The sequence below is a fragment of the Hordeum vulgare genome, chromosome 1H, assembly GCF_904849725.1.
Source record: "Hordeum vulgare subsp. vulgare chromosome 1H, MorexV3_pseudomolecules_assembly, whole genome shotgun sequence".
NCBI lineage: Eukaryota > Viridiplantae > Streptophyta > Magnoliopsida > Poales > Poaceae > Hordeum > Hordeum vulgare.
In genome coordinates, this window is record NC_058518.1 from 490,892,197 (window position 1) to 490,904,830 (window position 12,634).

At 45.6% G+C, this 12,634-nt stretch overlaps 1 protein-coding gene across 1 annotated transcript; it reads left to right on the top strand.

The window, feature by feature from the left end:
• The first annotated feature begins 9,374 nt into the window (after window positions 1-9,374).
• On the top strand, window positions 9,375-10,632 carry LOC123418011 (zinc finger CCCH domain-containing protein 37-like). The gene has a single exon (XM_045106939.1). It carries the CDS (start codon window positions 9,503-9,505, stop codon window positions 10,337-10,339), a length of 837 nt encoding a protein of 278 aa, XP_044962874.1. The 5' UTR covers window positions 9,375-9,502; the 3' UTR covers window positions 10,340-10,632.
• The last annotated feature ends 2,002 nt before the right edge of the window (window positions 10,633-12,634 follow it).

A 12,634-nucleotide genomic window follows, 5' to 3' on the forward strand; every position in this document is an offset into this window, starting at 1 on the left:
ACGTAGCATAAATTCAAAAAATTTCCTACGCATATTCAGATCTTCCTATGGAGAGACCAGCAACGAGAGAGGGGTGAGTGCATCTTCATACCTTTGAAGATCGTTAAGCGGAAGCGTTACTAGAACGCGGTTGATGGAGTCGTACTCGCGGCGATTCAGATCGCGGTGTGATTCCGATCTAGTGCCGAACCACGGCACCTCCGCGTTCAACACACGTGCAGCCCGGTGACGTCTCTCGCACCTTGATCCAGCAAGGAGGAGAGAGAGGTTGGGGAAGTTCTCCGGTAGCACGAAGGCGTGGTGTCGATGGAGAGACGAGGTCTCCAGGCAGGGCTTCGCCAAGCACCGTGGGAGAGGAGGAAGAAGGGGGGCAGGGCTGCGCCGAGGGAGATGGAAAACTGTGTGTCAAACAGCCCCAAAACCCCCACTCTATATAGGAAGAGGGGAGGGGGTGCCACACCCAGGGTTCCCACCCTAGGTGGTGCGGCAGGCCCCCAGATGGGAGGTGCGGCGGCCAGGGCAAGGGGAGGGGGTGGCACACCCCTAGGTGGGCCTTAGGCCCACCAGCGCCAAGGGTTTCCCCCCTCTCCACCTCCTGTGCCTTGGGCCTCCTTGTGGGAGGCGCACCAGCCCACTTTGGGCTGGTTGCCCTCCCTCTTTTGGCCCATGCTACCTCTTGGGGCTGGTGGCCCCTCCCGGTGTTCCCCCGGGACCATTTCCGGTGGTCTCGGTGATCCCGGTACATTACCGGTGACGCCCGAAACATTTCCGGTGTCCAAAACCATCCATCCTATATATATCAATCTTTACATCCAGACCATTCCGGAGCTCCTCGTGACGTCCGGGATCTCATCCGGGACTCCGAACAACTTTCGGTAACCTCGTATAACAATTCCCTATAACCCTAGCGTCATCGAACCTTAAGTGTGTAGACCCTACGGGTTCGGGAGACAGGCAGACATGACCGAGAGACCTGTGTGGCCAATAACCATCTGCGGGGTCTGGATACCCATGGTGGCTCCCACTTGCTCCACGATGATCTCATCGGATGAACCACGATGTCAAGGATTCAATCAATCCCGTATACAATTCCCTTTGTCTGTCGATATAGAACTTGCCCGAGATTCGATTGTCGGTATACCTATACCTTGTTCAATTTCGTTACCGGTAAGTCTCTTTACTCGTTCCGTAGCACGTCATCGTGCGACTAACTCCTTAGTCACATTGAGCTCATGATGATGTTCTACCGAGTGGTCCCAGAGATACCTCTCCGTCATGCGGAGTGACAAATCCCGATCTCGATTCGTACCAACCCAACAGACACTTTCAGAGGTACCCGTAGTGCACCTTTATAGTCATCCAGTTACGTTGTGACGTTTTATACACCCAAAGCACTCCTACGGTATCCGGGAGTTGCACAATCTCACGGTCTAAGGAAAAGACACTTGACATTAGAAAAAGCTTTAGCATACGAACAAAACGATCTAGTGCTATGCTTAGGATTGGGTCTTGTCCATCACATCATTCTCCCAATAATGTGACCCCGTTATCAATGACATCTAATGTCCATGACCAGGAAACCATAATCATCTATTGACTAACGAGCTAGCCAACTAGAGGCTTGCTAGGGACACATTGTGATCTATTTATTCACACATGTATTACTGTTTCCTGTTAATACAATTATAGCATGAACAATAGACGATTATCATGAACAAGGAAATATGATAATAACCATTTTATTATTGCCTCTAGGGCATATTTCCAACAAGTACATGCACCGCGGCCACGCCGTTCGACGGCGGCGCGCTTCCGTTAAAGGAAATGCGCCACCGGCGAAGGGGAGGCACGGCGAAAAAGGTGCAACGACCCAAAGGCCACACTGAAACGGCGAAAAGGGCACCATCACCACACCATTTTGATAGCGGTGCGTTCACCTTCCAGGTGCGCGCACTCGCCGTCAAAATGGGAAGTGGGAGGCGCCGTTGTGCGTACCATGTCTCTCTCTTTCTCTCCGTGAGAATGGAGTTGGAAAAGAAAAAGAAAAAGAAACGGGGAGAGGAAGCTGCAACAAGGCACGTGCGGCGCGGGACCTTTCGGTCGCCGCTGCCGGCGGCCAGATCAGAGCCCTCCTCGGCTAAAAAGGGCGACGGAAGGGAGGGCCCAGAGCTGTGCGACGGAAGAGAGGCGCGGTGTGCTGCTGCGGCCCTCACTCTCGCTCGTCGAAGGAAAGAACAGAGGGAAGGGAAAAGGGCTCGCGCGGCGCGGTGGAAACTGTCGCCGGTGGCCGGAGCGGTCAGGCCGTCATCGTACGGTAACAGAACACGCGAAGGGAAGGGGGGGAAGAGCCGGCGTCACACGCAAAAGAGGCGCGCTTGGCACGGCGCGGCAGCTCCCTACCGACGCCGGCGACCGGAGCGAGCGACTCGAGCGCAACACCTCGCGAGAGGAAAGCGAGCAGGGTGGGCGACATGTGCGGGAGGACGAGAGCGGCTGGAGATAACGCTAGCGGCGCGCTGGGGGAAAATGAACGCTAGGGTTTCCCTCACGCTGGCTCTAGCCCTTTTTTCCCTCCGATTCCCACGGGTAACCGTCGGATTAGATCCGATGGCCCCAAAGGAAACCCTAGCGCCGCGCAAGGCTACGTTGGGCCAAAGGGAGGCATTCCGGCTAGTCGGGCCGAGGCGAAAGGCTGGCAGACCGAGGCCACAGCCCAGCAGGAGCTGGGCCAGCCCAGGCCGAGGCCACAGAGTTTGATCTTTTTTGTAATTTACCCTTTTACCTTAAAATGGAAGGGAGTTTGATCTTTTCTGTTTTCTTTACAATATTTTACAATGAAAATATTATTTAGAAAATATAAAAGAAAAAGCTGATAGTTTCTGTGAAAATAGACAGAAAAGTAATGTTGATTTTTCTGAAAGGAAAAATAAAAGGTTCTGAAAATAAAAGGAGATTTTCAGCAAAAGATAAGTTCATGGATTTTATAAAAGCAAAATAAAGTTCATGAATTTTTTATTTTTAACAGAATATTTTTCTGTAAAGATGTATGAATTTTATATTCAGTTTTTTCCGCTCCAAAGTAAAAAGATTTTATCCTCCAATTAAATTGGAACCAACGGGAAAATTTAATTGGAAGAATTGTTCTTAGCAATGATTTTTCCCCTGTAGGTGAAATAAGACTCAAACAGTTTCCGCTATAGAAAGATGTTTGTTTTAAAGTTAAAATATGGTATTGTTGCTATCTGACCAACGTTGATGATAACAATACTATAATTGTATGAGTCATCTCATGATCAAAGCTTAGATCCTTGATAAATTTTGTATCAAAGTGATCAATTTTTCAAAGCACAGATAGAGAAATGCATATTTCTTTTTCTGCTGCAATATGGTTAATGATGATGATTATTTCTTAGCAAAGTTGTCCGATAGAAATACTATCATCACATTGTTTATGAGTTATATGCATTATTTCCATTTCTGCCCAACGGTGATATGGAATTAATGTAGAAGGATGCATGATGTTTTATTCTAATTCTGCCACAACGGTGATTTAGAATATACAAGAAAGTTTTAAAAGGTTTAATGTGCATGTTTTTAACCAGACCAACGTAGGGTTATTTTTATGCTCATTACCGTTGTTTATTGGATAAGTTTTCTCAGATTAAAAGTTTTTCAAGCTTTCATTCATGAAAGCGAAGCGAATGATTGGGTACTAGTGACCCGAAAGATGGAAAATAAAGGTCATAACTTGAGGAAATATATTCTCCCTAAAGAATGGCTTCACAAGAAAAGAACTCTTGAATATTAATTCAAGAAAAGAAAGAGATATATCATTGAGAGTCTTGGTTGACGAATGTCTTTCATCTACTCTCTATGAAGAAGTCTCCTTTTTTCAGTCAACATGATTGAGATACATGCATGTTTAATTTGACCAACGTCAGATCAAGCATGTGTGTCAAATATAATTCAGATTTACTTCTGAATTTGATGATTGAATATGCAGTCAAAAGAGCCAATTATGGCATTTATGTCCCTTACAGGGAATTACCCGCATGGCGGGAAAAGTGTGGAAAGATACGTGCGTAACTCGGTAAAGTTGACATTGTATTATGTCAACAATCCATGTATAGCGGGAGAAATTTTGACAAAGGCCTTATCCTGTATCACAGGAGAAAGTTATGATGACTCATGTGCGGTTAATGTGTCCCACTATGGGAGAAAAGTATGGAGTAGCTATTAAGCTTTCCTAGTATCGACCGTACACCTTATGTGTAACGGTCATTAAGCAATCACTAAATTCAGAGAGGATAAAAGTAACAGACGAACCTAAAGACAAGAATGATATGCAAGTGTGACTTGCAAAAGTGACAATTATAAAAAACTCTGTTGAGTTTCTGAAATGAAATGAGGAAAAAGTACTCCATACTAGTTAACTTATAACTTCATTTTACGTGAAGTGATAAGATGAATGAGCTAGATAATCGAAGTTTCCTCATTTCACAAGAGCTATGAATGGGTTTCGAAATTGTGGCAGAAAAGTTCTTGCCACATTTCGAGGGGGAGAAAGAGACATGAAATACATTTAGTGTATTACATGACTCCTCTGTACTTTAGATGATGTGATGCACATGACTCCTCTGTACTTTAGATGATGTGATGCACATTATGCATCTAAAGTGATCCATTAATGAAGAATGTGATTGTCAAGGGGAGTACGACAGTCATTAGAATACCGTCATTATGATACCCCTAAAGAAAAGAAACAGTTGTATTTCCGGATCTTTTATAGTTCCGAAAGCAGACTAAGGAATACAACAATGGTGCTTAAAGTGCCATAAAGAAGAAAGTTCAAAGATACGCCATTTCTTTAGTGAAGATGGAGTAATTTGGGAGAGCATGTTGTATGACCTATACAACACCTGTTCTTAGCTCTACAAGGGATCTTCTGATACAGGTCCCTGTAATACCTATTGCCTTTTGGAAATGGATGACTATAGAATTAATTTGCCTCTTGGCAATGGCAGGGAAACGACAACCCCATATGAAAGAAGTGCCAGTACTTGAGATTTTGATGGTTTCTAGGAATGTGAAAATAAGATACTTGTGATTACTATAAAGTCTATGTTAGTGAAATTCCACCACTTGAATTTCACTAACAGAGACTTTATGAAGGGTCTACAAGGCAAATGTGACTCCAAAAGAAATATCTAAAGGTGTAAAACATGACTTAAATTGAAAGAGTTTGCACAAAGAAAATGAGAGGACAATTGCATTCATGCAAAGTTATAGAATGGGAAATTCGTTTCCCAATTCCCGTGCATGTGGATGACGTCCTACTTGCTAGTGGTGATGTCAATTCTAGTGCAGGAGGAGAGAAGAAGTTCTTGTCCTCAGAGTTCAAAAGAATAAAAGGGGGTATTAGGAATGTCGTATGGACATGCTAAGAAAGATCTCTAAAGTCTGCATACGAGAAAAACCTACGCCTGTTCTTATAGTCAAGGGTAATGGAACTGGAAACTATGGTGTTCCAAAAGTTGATAAGAAAAGATTGTAAACGGATATGGTACCATATGCTTCAGTTGTTGGAAGCTCAAGATATTACCCTGACACAGTTAACGTACATATCCGGGTTGTTTTGTCAATGTCCAGTCCATAGATAAATCAATGGAATGGAGTCAAAGATATCGACCTCATGCTGAAAGAAATAAGTGCTCTCAATAGATTGTGAGTACAAAGGCAGGACTTGTGAAATGTATAGCGAAATCCACAATTGTCACTAACTTTCATACTCGGAGTTTTGTGTGGAAAATCTCCAAATGAGTGAAAAAATTGTCATCAATGCGATGCAATGATATGTTATTACTTGATATGAGGCTGAGGGACAGGCAAAATGGTTAAGGCTACCTGTACCCGGAGTTGATAATGGTTGACAACAACGATAACCATTTTTCGCTCCTATCACAACGAGTCAGGTGTTGATGCCAAACACACTGACAGAGAGTTACGTGAGAAAGTCCGGAATTAAGGAGAAATGCTTGAAGCATAAAAGCAACAGACAAGTGTTTGCGGATCTCCTTATCAAAGGCTTACCGCCCAGTGTGTTCGGAGAACACACAGTCGACATGGGTTTTATGGTATAGTCTAAAATTTCCGGACAATAAAGGGCCCAAGGTTAAAGAATTTGTTTCAAAATAGAGAGGTACATTGTGGCTGTCTGATTCCATCGGCAATTGAGCAGTGACGATGAAACATGCCCTATGTATTGATCTGTTACGAAACGATTAAAAGTTAAAAGTATGTGATGAGATCAAGGGGGAGAATGTTAGATTGATCTCTCGTTCAATGGGCCCAACAGCCCATTGGAACCTTGACCCACGCCCTGATCGGGGGCGTCCAGCCCAAGCAAGGCTGGTGGGCCCCTCTCGCGCAGTGCTATATAGAGGAGGTGGGGACCATGGCACAAGTCACGAGGTTCGCCGCCGCCACTGGTTCCCCACTCTCATCCCTAATCCGATCCAGAGGGTAGCACTGAAGCGATGGGAAGTCCATCACCGCCGCTACCGCATCTCTCTCTCCTTCCCCACCGTCGTCACCACCTCACGACGGTCGCTGGAGGGAGCTCATCGAGTTCACCATAAGGTAATAAATCACTATCTCATCCCGAACACATCTAGCCTAAGATCCACGGGATCTATCAATTTCAAGAAATGCAACATCTATATAATTAAATCCACTAGATCTAATCGCCTAGTCCACTAAAAAATCCTCAGCACTGAAAAAATTGAGGACAACTACAAAACTATGTTTACTAATGATGTGAATGAAACAATATGTATCTTCATTTCCTCATGCTGATCAATGTCCTGATTCTCTAATTTCACCGAGACCCGTGTGGAAATAATGGATCCGAAAGAAAATAGAAGGAACCATACCTTGGTGTTGCTTTCACCATAGAGTTCTTAGCTTGCTGCCATCGGCTTGCAGCTGTTTACTGCTGCTTGTTGGGTGTCAGGGAAGGAGCAGGCGAGGTGGACGACATCGACAGCATCAGCTATCCTCCTCGCATAGGCGCATGCACCAAGTAGGAGGAGCGCGGGGATGGAGTGGTTGTGGATGGAGGTACCTGAATCGAAGAACTGAAATAAGCTTCAATTAGCACATTTGGCTAACAGTAAGGGCCTTAGCTCTATAGTGAAGTGAACAACATTAGCAGCATGATAGCAATTTTTCATACCTTTGCTTACTTGTTTGGGACTTGCGCTATCATGATCAAGTTAACAAAACTTTTTCTACTCGCCTCCTCCTCCTCCTCCGAGATAAGTGGCCAGTAGTGCAGGCCTTCACAAGACCACCAAGAGTGTCGAGTTGCTCGTGGCCAGATGTGGTAAGACAGCACGGCTGACCTGACCCGGAGGTGAGAAGCGAGGCAAAGCGGGGCGGTGGTGACATCAGCAACGCGGCACGGGGTAGTGAAGGGGTGGGCGGTGCCGACCATGATGTCTCGGGAAATAGGTAAATCAGATCCGAGGGATCCGAACACGGTCGCGCAGGGGTAGTCGGTGTAGGGGCCGACGGCGAGGTGCGGTGGTGGCGGCAACTTGTGCGTGGTGTTGTGTAGGGAAGAAGGTTGTGCGGGTGTTTTTTTAGATGAAGATGGTTGTGCGGTGTCGGCAACGCCTAGAAACATCCTAGGCGGTGGTGTGATAGAGAACTGTGACACGTAGACACCAAAAGATCACGATGCCCCTCATCGTCAAATCCCCATAGGAGGCAGTAAAAAAATCAAAAAAAAGAGAAAATGCAAATGCTTGCCGGTTTAGTACTGTTACTAATGCATCATCACGCGTAAGGTGTACGTACGGTAAACAACTTCGAAACCGCCCCTGATTAAGGGGGTGTTTGTTTTCCAAGAGACTAGACTTTTTCTAGTCTTAGGGACTAAAGAAAAAAGTTCCTTCAGTAGAGTTTTTTTCTAGTCCTTTAAGAAAAAGTCCCTCCCGTTTGGTTACATAGGAACTAAGGCCCTGTTTCTTTAAAAAGTCCTAGGACTTTTTTTAGTCCGAACTAAAAAGTCTCTAGTCCCTATCCGTTTCTTATCAGGGACTAAACAGGGACTAGAAGTCATTAAATGACATGCAAAAAGACCATGTTACCCCTAGTAATGTACTAGAAGTTATTAAATGACATGCTAAAAGTAGGGGCACTGTTGGAAAAAGTGTCAAAAAAGTTCCAAAAAGTCCCTCTCATAGGGACTTCTTCCTTTAGTCCCAAACACCCCCTTTTAGTACTTAAAAGTCCCTCATGTTTCTTTCATATGGGACTAAAAGAAACTTTTTTAGTCCCTAGAGCAAAAAGTCCCTGTAAAGAAACACCACCTAAAAGGGACTTTTTTTAGTCTAGTCCGAGTCAAACAAACAGGGCCTAACTTAGCCGTAAATAAACGAAGGCCCTGTTTCTTTAAAAAGTCCTAGGACTTTTTTTAGTCCCAACTAAAAAGTCTCTAATCCCTATTTGTTTCTTTCCAGGGACTAAACAGGGACTAGAGGTCATTAAATGACATGCAAAAAGACCATGTTACCCCTAGTAATATACTAGAAATTAATTAGGGCATCTCCAATGGTGGTATGATCATCGTTGGTAAAATTGCCACATAGATGATTTTGATGACATGACACATAATAAAAGAGAGAGAATGAAATCGTATGAACTTGAAGCAACGGTTCACGCACAAGCTCCGAGGCAAGCATGGTTATTTGTTCACTATTTAGTGGACCCGTTTAGTTATTTTACATACGATTAACATACATTCCATTAAAGAGTTTGTATGATGTGTTGTTGGTTGTTGATGTGAACACTTATACCAACGATTGAACATACGGACTGTTGAAGATGCTCTTAAATGACATGTTAAAAGTAGGGGCACTGTTGAAAAAAGTGTCAAAAAAAGTCCTAAAAAGACCCTCCAATAGAGACTTCTTCCTTTAGTATCAAACACCCCTTTTAGTAGTTGCTAAAAGTTTCTCATGTTTCTTAAAAGATTTTTTTAGTTCTTAAAACAAAAAAGACAGTGTAAAGAAACACCACCGAAGGCATCCGAAGCCTATCTGGTCTATCTGGTCTAGTAGAAGAGGAACAAAAATAGAGGCGGCCGGGCTGGCTGCGTGCCGGCGGGCGGGAACGCCTGCGCAGGGAGAAACCATGCCCGGCCGCGACGTGGCGGGCAACATGCAGCACCCGCCTCGACGGTGCTCCACGTACCCTCGCCCACCCCCACGTACCCCGCCCCCCGCCAAAACCACCCCACGCCGATAAGCCCCTCGCAACCAACACCGCTCCATACCACGCCGCCCTCCCGCGTCCCGCCACCCGCTGGTATAAAGCGACGCGCCACCCGCCCCACGCCCTGCTCCCTCACACCAGCACCACCCCCGCCGCCGGTTGCTGTCACGGCGTCTCCTCCCCCTCTCTCTCCCTCTCCCTCCTTGACGAGACAAAGACAGCCATGGCGAGCCACGCCCACGAGCACGGCCTGCTGCTCGACCCGGCCGCGCTGGCCTACTCCTGGGCCGCCGAGCCGGAGTTCCCGCCGCAGCTCCTCGCCGCGCTGGGGGAGTACCTCTCCTCCTCCTCCTCCTCCACCATCGGAGCGCGCGGCGGCGAGGGGGGCCACCAGTCCGCCCCCGAGGTCGACGCCGAGGCCGACGCGGAGGCGGATGACGAGTTCATGATGTACGAGTTCAAGGTGCGGCGGTGCGCGCGCGCGCGGAGCCACGACTGGACGGCCTGCCCCTACGCGCACCCGGGGGAGGCCGCGCGGCGCCGGGACCCGCACCGCGTCGCGTACGCGGGCGAGCCCTGCCCGGACTACCGCCGCCGCCCGGGCGCCGCGTGCCCGCGCGGGGCCTCCTGCCCGTTCGCGCACGGCACCTTCGAGCTCTGGCTCCACCCGTCCCGCTACCGCACGCGCCCGTGCCGCGCCGGCCTGGCCTGCCGCCGCCGCGTCTGCTTCTTCGCGCACGCGGCCGGGGAGCTCCGCGCCGCCCACAAGGGGGGGCCCGACTCGCCCCTGGCGCTCTCGCCCAAGTCCACGCTCACCGCGCTCTGGGAGTCGCCCCCGGTGTCGCCGGTGGAGGGCAGGATGAGGTGGCTGGACCTGGACGCCATAGACGACGCCGCCGCCGCCGACGCCGAGGTAGAGGAGATCATGCTCGCAATGCAGCAGCTCAGCTTCGCCAAGGCAGCAGCACCATCCGCGTCCTCCGGAACGACGCAGGCGCTGCCGCCGGTGACGGAGGACGACGGGCCGGACCTGGGGTGGGTGACGGAGCTGGTCATGTGATCAAGGAGAAGATCATCGAAGCCCCAGCAGCAAGCAAGACAGCAGCAGCTTCAGTAATTAATTAATTATTAAGCAACCTATTAATCCTACCGAACTGGATGCATCATTCTTCTGTACATAAACAAGCGCGTATGGTGCAAGCTGAATACAGCAAAGAATTGTAGTACTCCCTTTTAATATATTTTTTACGAGACCATCAATGGTTTTGGATTACCCGATTAAATGAGTGTAATGCATGGGCTAGTAGCCTCCCCCTGTTTCGTGATGAATAATATCATTTGATGTACTTCCAAGCGCAGCGGTGTCTCAAATCTGTGTGCCACTTAACTATCTATGTGCTTGACTTTGTTCCTCAAGTTAGATTCTGCAAGGATCGGCTCTGGAATTCTGATCATCGGTCTCTTTCCTAGATCAGTGTAATGGCCTGGCTAGTAGCCTCCCCCTCCCCTTTTCCTTTTGTTCGCAGCTTCAATTCTTTGACTTTCATACGAAGAAAAGAAAAAGGAGAGGGAAGCCTTCTTTACCCTCTTGTACTAAATGAAAGGAGAGCCATCAGCTAGTACGGCATACTAGCAAAAGAGTCTGTACTTTACAACGGAAGAAAGACCTCAAAAACCAAATATTGCTTTTGGCTCCCGAGCTCACTGGAGGCCTTTTTAGAACAAAATGCGATGAAATGAGGGCTGTGCAAAAAAGACAAATCTGAGGCTGTTTAACACATGTTACTATTCATCATTTCAGACCATGAATTTGTCTTTTTATACAGATCACGTTTTAAAGTATTTTGACCTGAAATTTTACGCACATGTCGGTTACATCCTTACATACATGCATATTTGTTTTTAAAAAAAATTGAAGCATAAAAATTTGAATTTGAATTTTAAAAAAATAAAGGCCTCCATAGCTCCCGGAAGCCAAAATGCCATTCTCCTAAAAAACTTCATATTACATCTGTGTTGCCGTTTTATCCTCCTCCCACCCTCGTGTTATCCTTCTTCCATCCTGGCCGACGGTGACCATGCATAGTGCTAATAACACAATCATAACATGTTTGAACGCGGTTAATCTTAAGGGTTCTTTTGAACGCGGTTAATTTTAAGTGTTCTCTTTTCGCATACGATGAGAAATATACTTTGTTTTTTCTGTGTGAGGTTTCGCCGATGCGCCCTTGCATTATTATAGATAATCTCTTTCGTGTTCAATCAAGTTTTACTATATTGTTCGTTTTTAATCCGGGTCTACATTGATACGGAAGAAAGGCGAATCATTCACTATTGATTAAGGTATCATCGTAAGTAATATATTTTTAAAATACTTAACAGGTAAAATAACATCATATTTAGATTTGATAGTTTCATTAATTATTTTTTATGTAATATGTTATAACCGTAGTTACGGTTTAAAATATATGACTATTTTAAAAGCGTATGATATGTATTGCGGATTAATTAAGTTAAATATGAGGATGTTTTTTGTAAATATTAAACAATTTTTTTGGAGTCACTTAAGCCTGAACTGTTGATTTCTTTGAGAAAAACTCCAAAATGCTTTCCATAAATAGTAAAACATTATCTCTGGAATCACCTAAATCGGAACGATGGTTAAATTAAAAAGGAAAAGCGAGGGTATTCGCAGAGAGACGTGACGGTGTATGAGCAAAAACGTTCCGTAATTTATTAATAAGTATGCGTTGCATTAATAGATTAATAGATATATAGGTTTGTCATGATTATATCCTTATATAAATCTAACATTGAAACTTTGATACCATAGAATCACAATTATACCCTAAATCTCATCACGCGACGACGAGTTAATTACCAAAACCATCACATTTACGGTTAGGTTAAAAAACTACAAGATCCTATTCTTTTGCAAAATCCACCACGTATTTAATAATCTTCTTACAGAATACATTGATCGTCTGCTTTAGCCCATTTAAGAGCGTTTATGACAAATGGGACCAGACCATCAGGACAGACTTGGCAAAAAAAAGCTGCCACATGTACTCCCTCCGTTTTTAAATATAGGTCTTTTTAAAGATTGTACTACTGGACTACATACGAAGCAAAATGAGTGAATCTATATTTTAAAATATGTCTATAGATATCCGTACGTAGTCTTCTAATGAGATCTCTAAAACTACTTATATTTAGGAACGAAGGGAGTACACGTTGAATAGTCTTCTTCAATCTATTTGACATACACACCCCTCGATCAAATAAACAAAAGCAGCCACCCCCTCCCAGTACAGAAGTGTAGCGGGCATACAGAATTGCAGCGGGCGTCATGGCG

Coding starts and splice junctions, on each gene's coding strand:
- LOC123418011 (XM_045106939.1), top strand. CDS start 9,503: ATGGCGAGCCACGCCCACGAGCACGGCCTGCTGCTCGACCCGGCCGCG.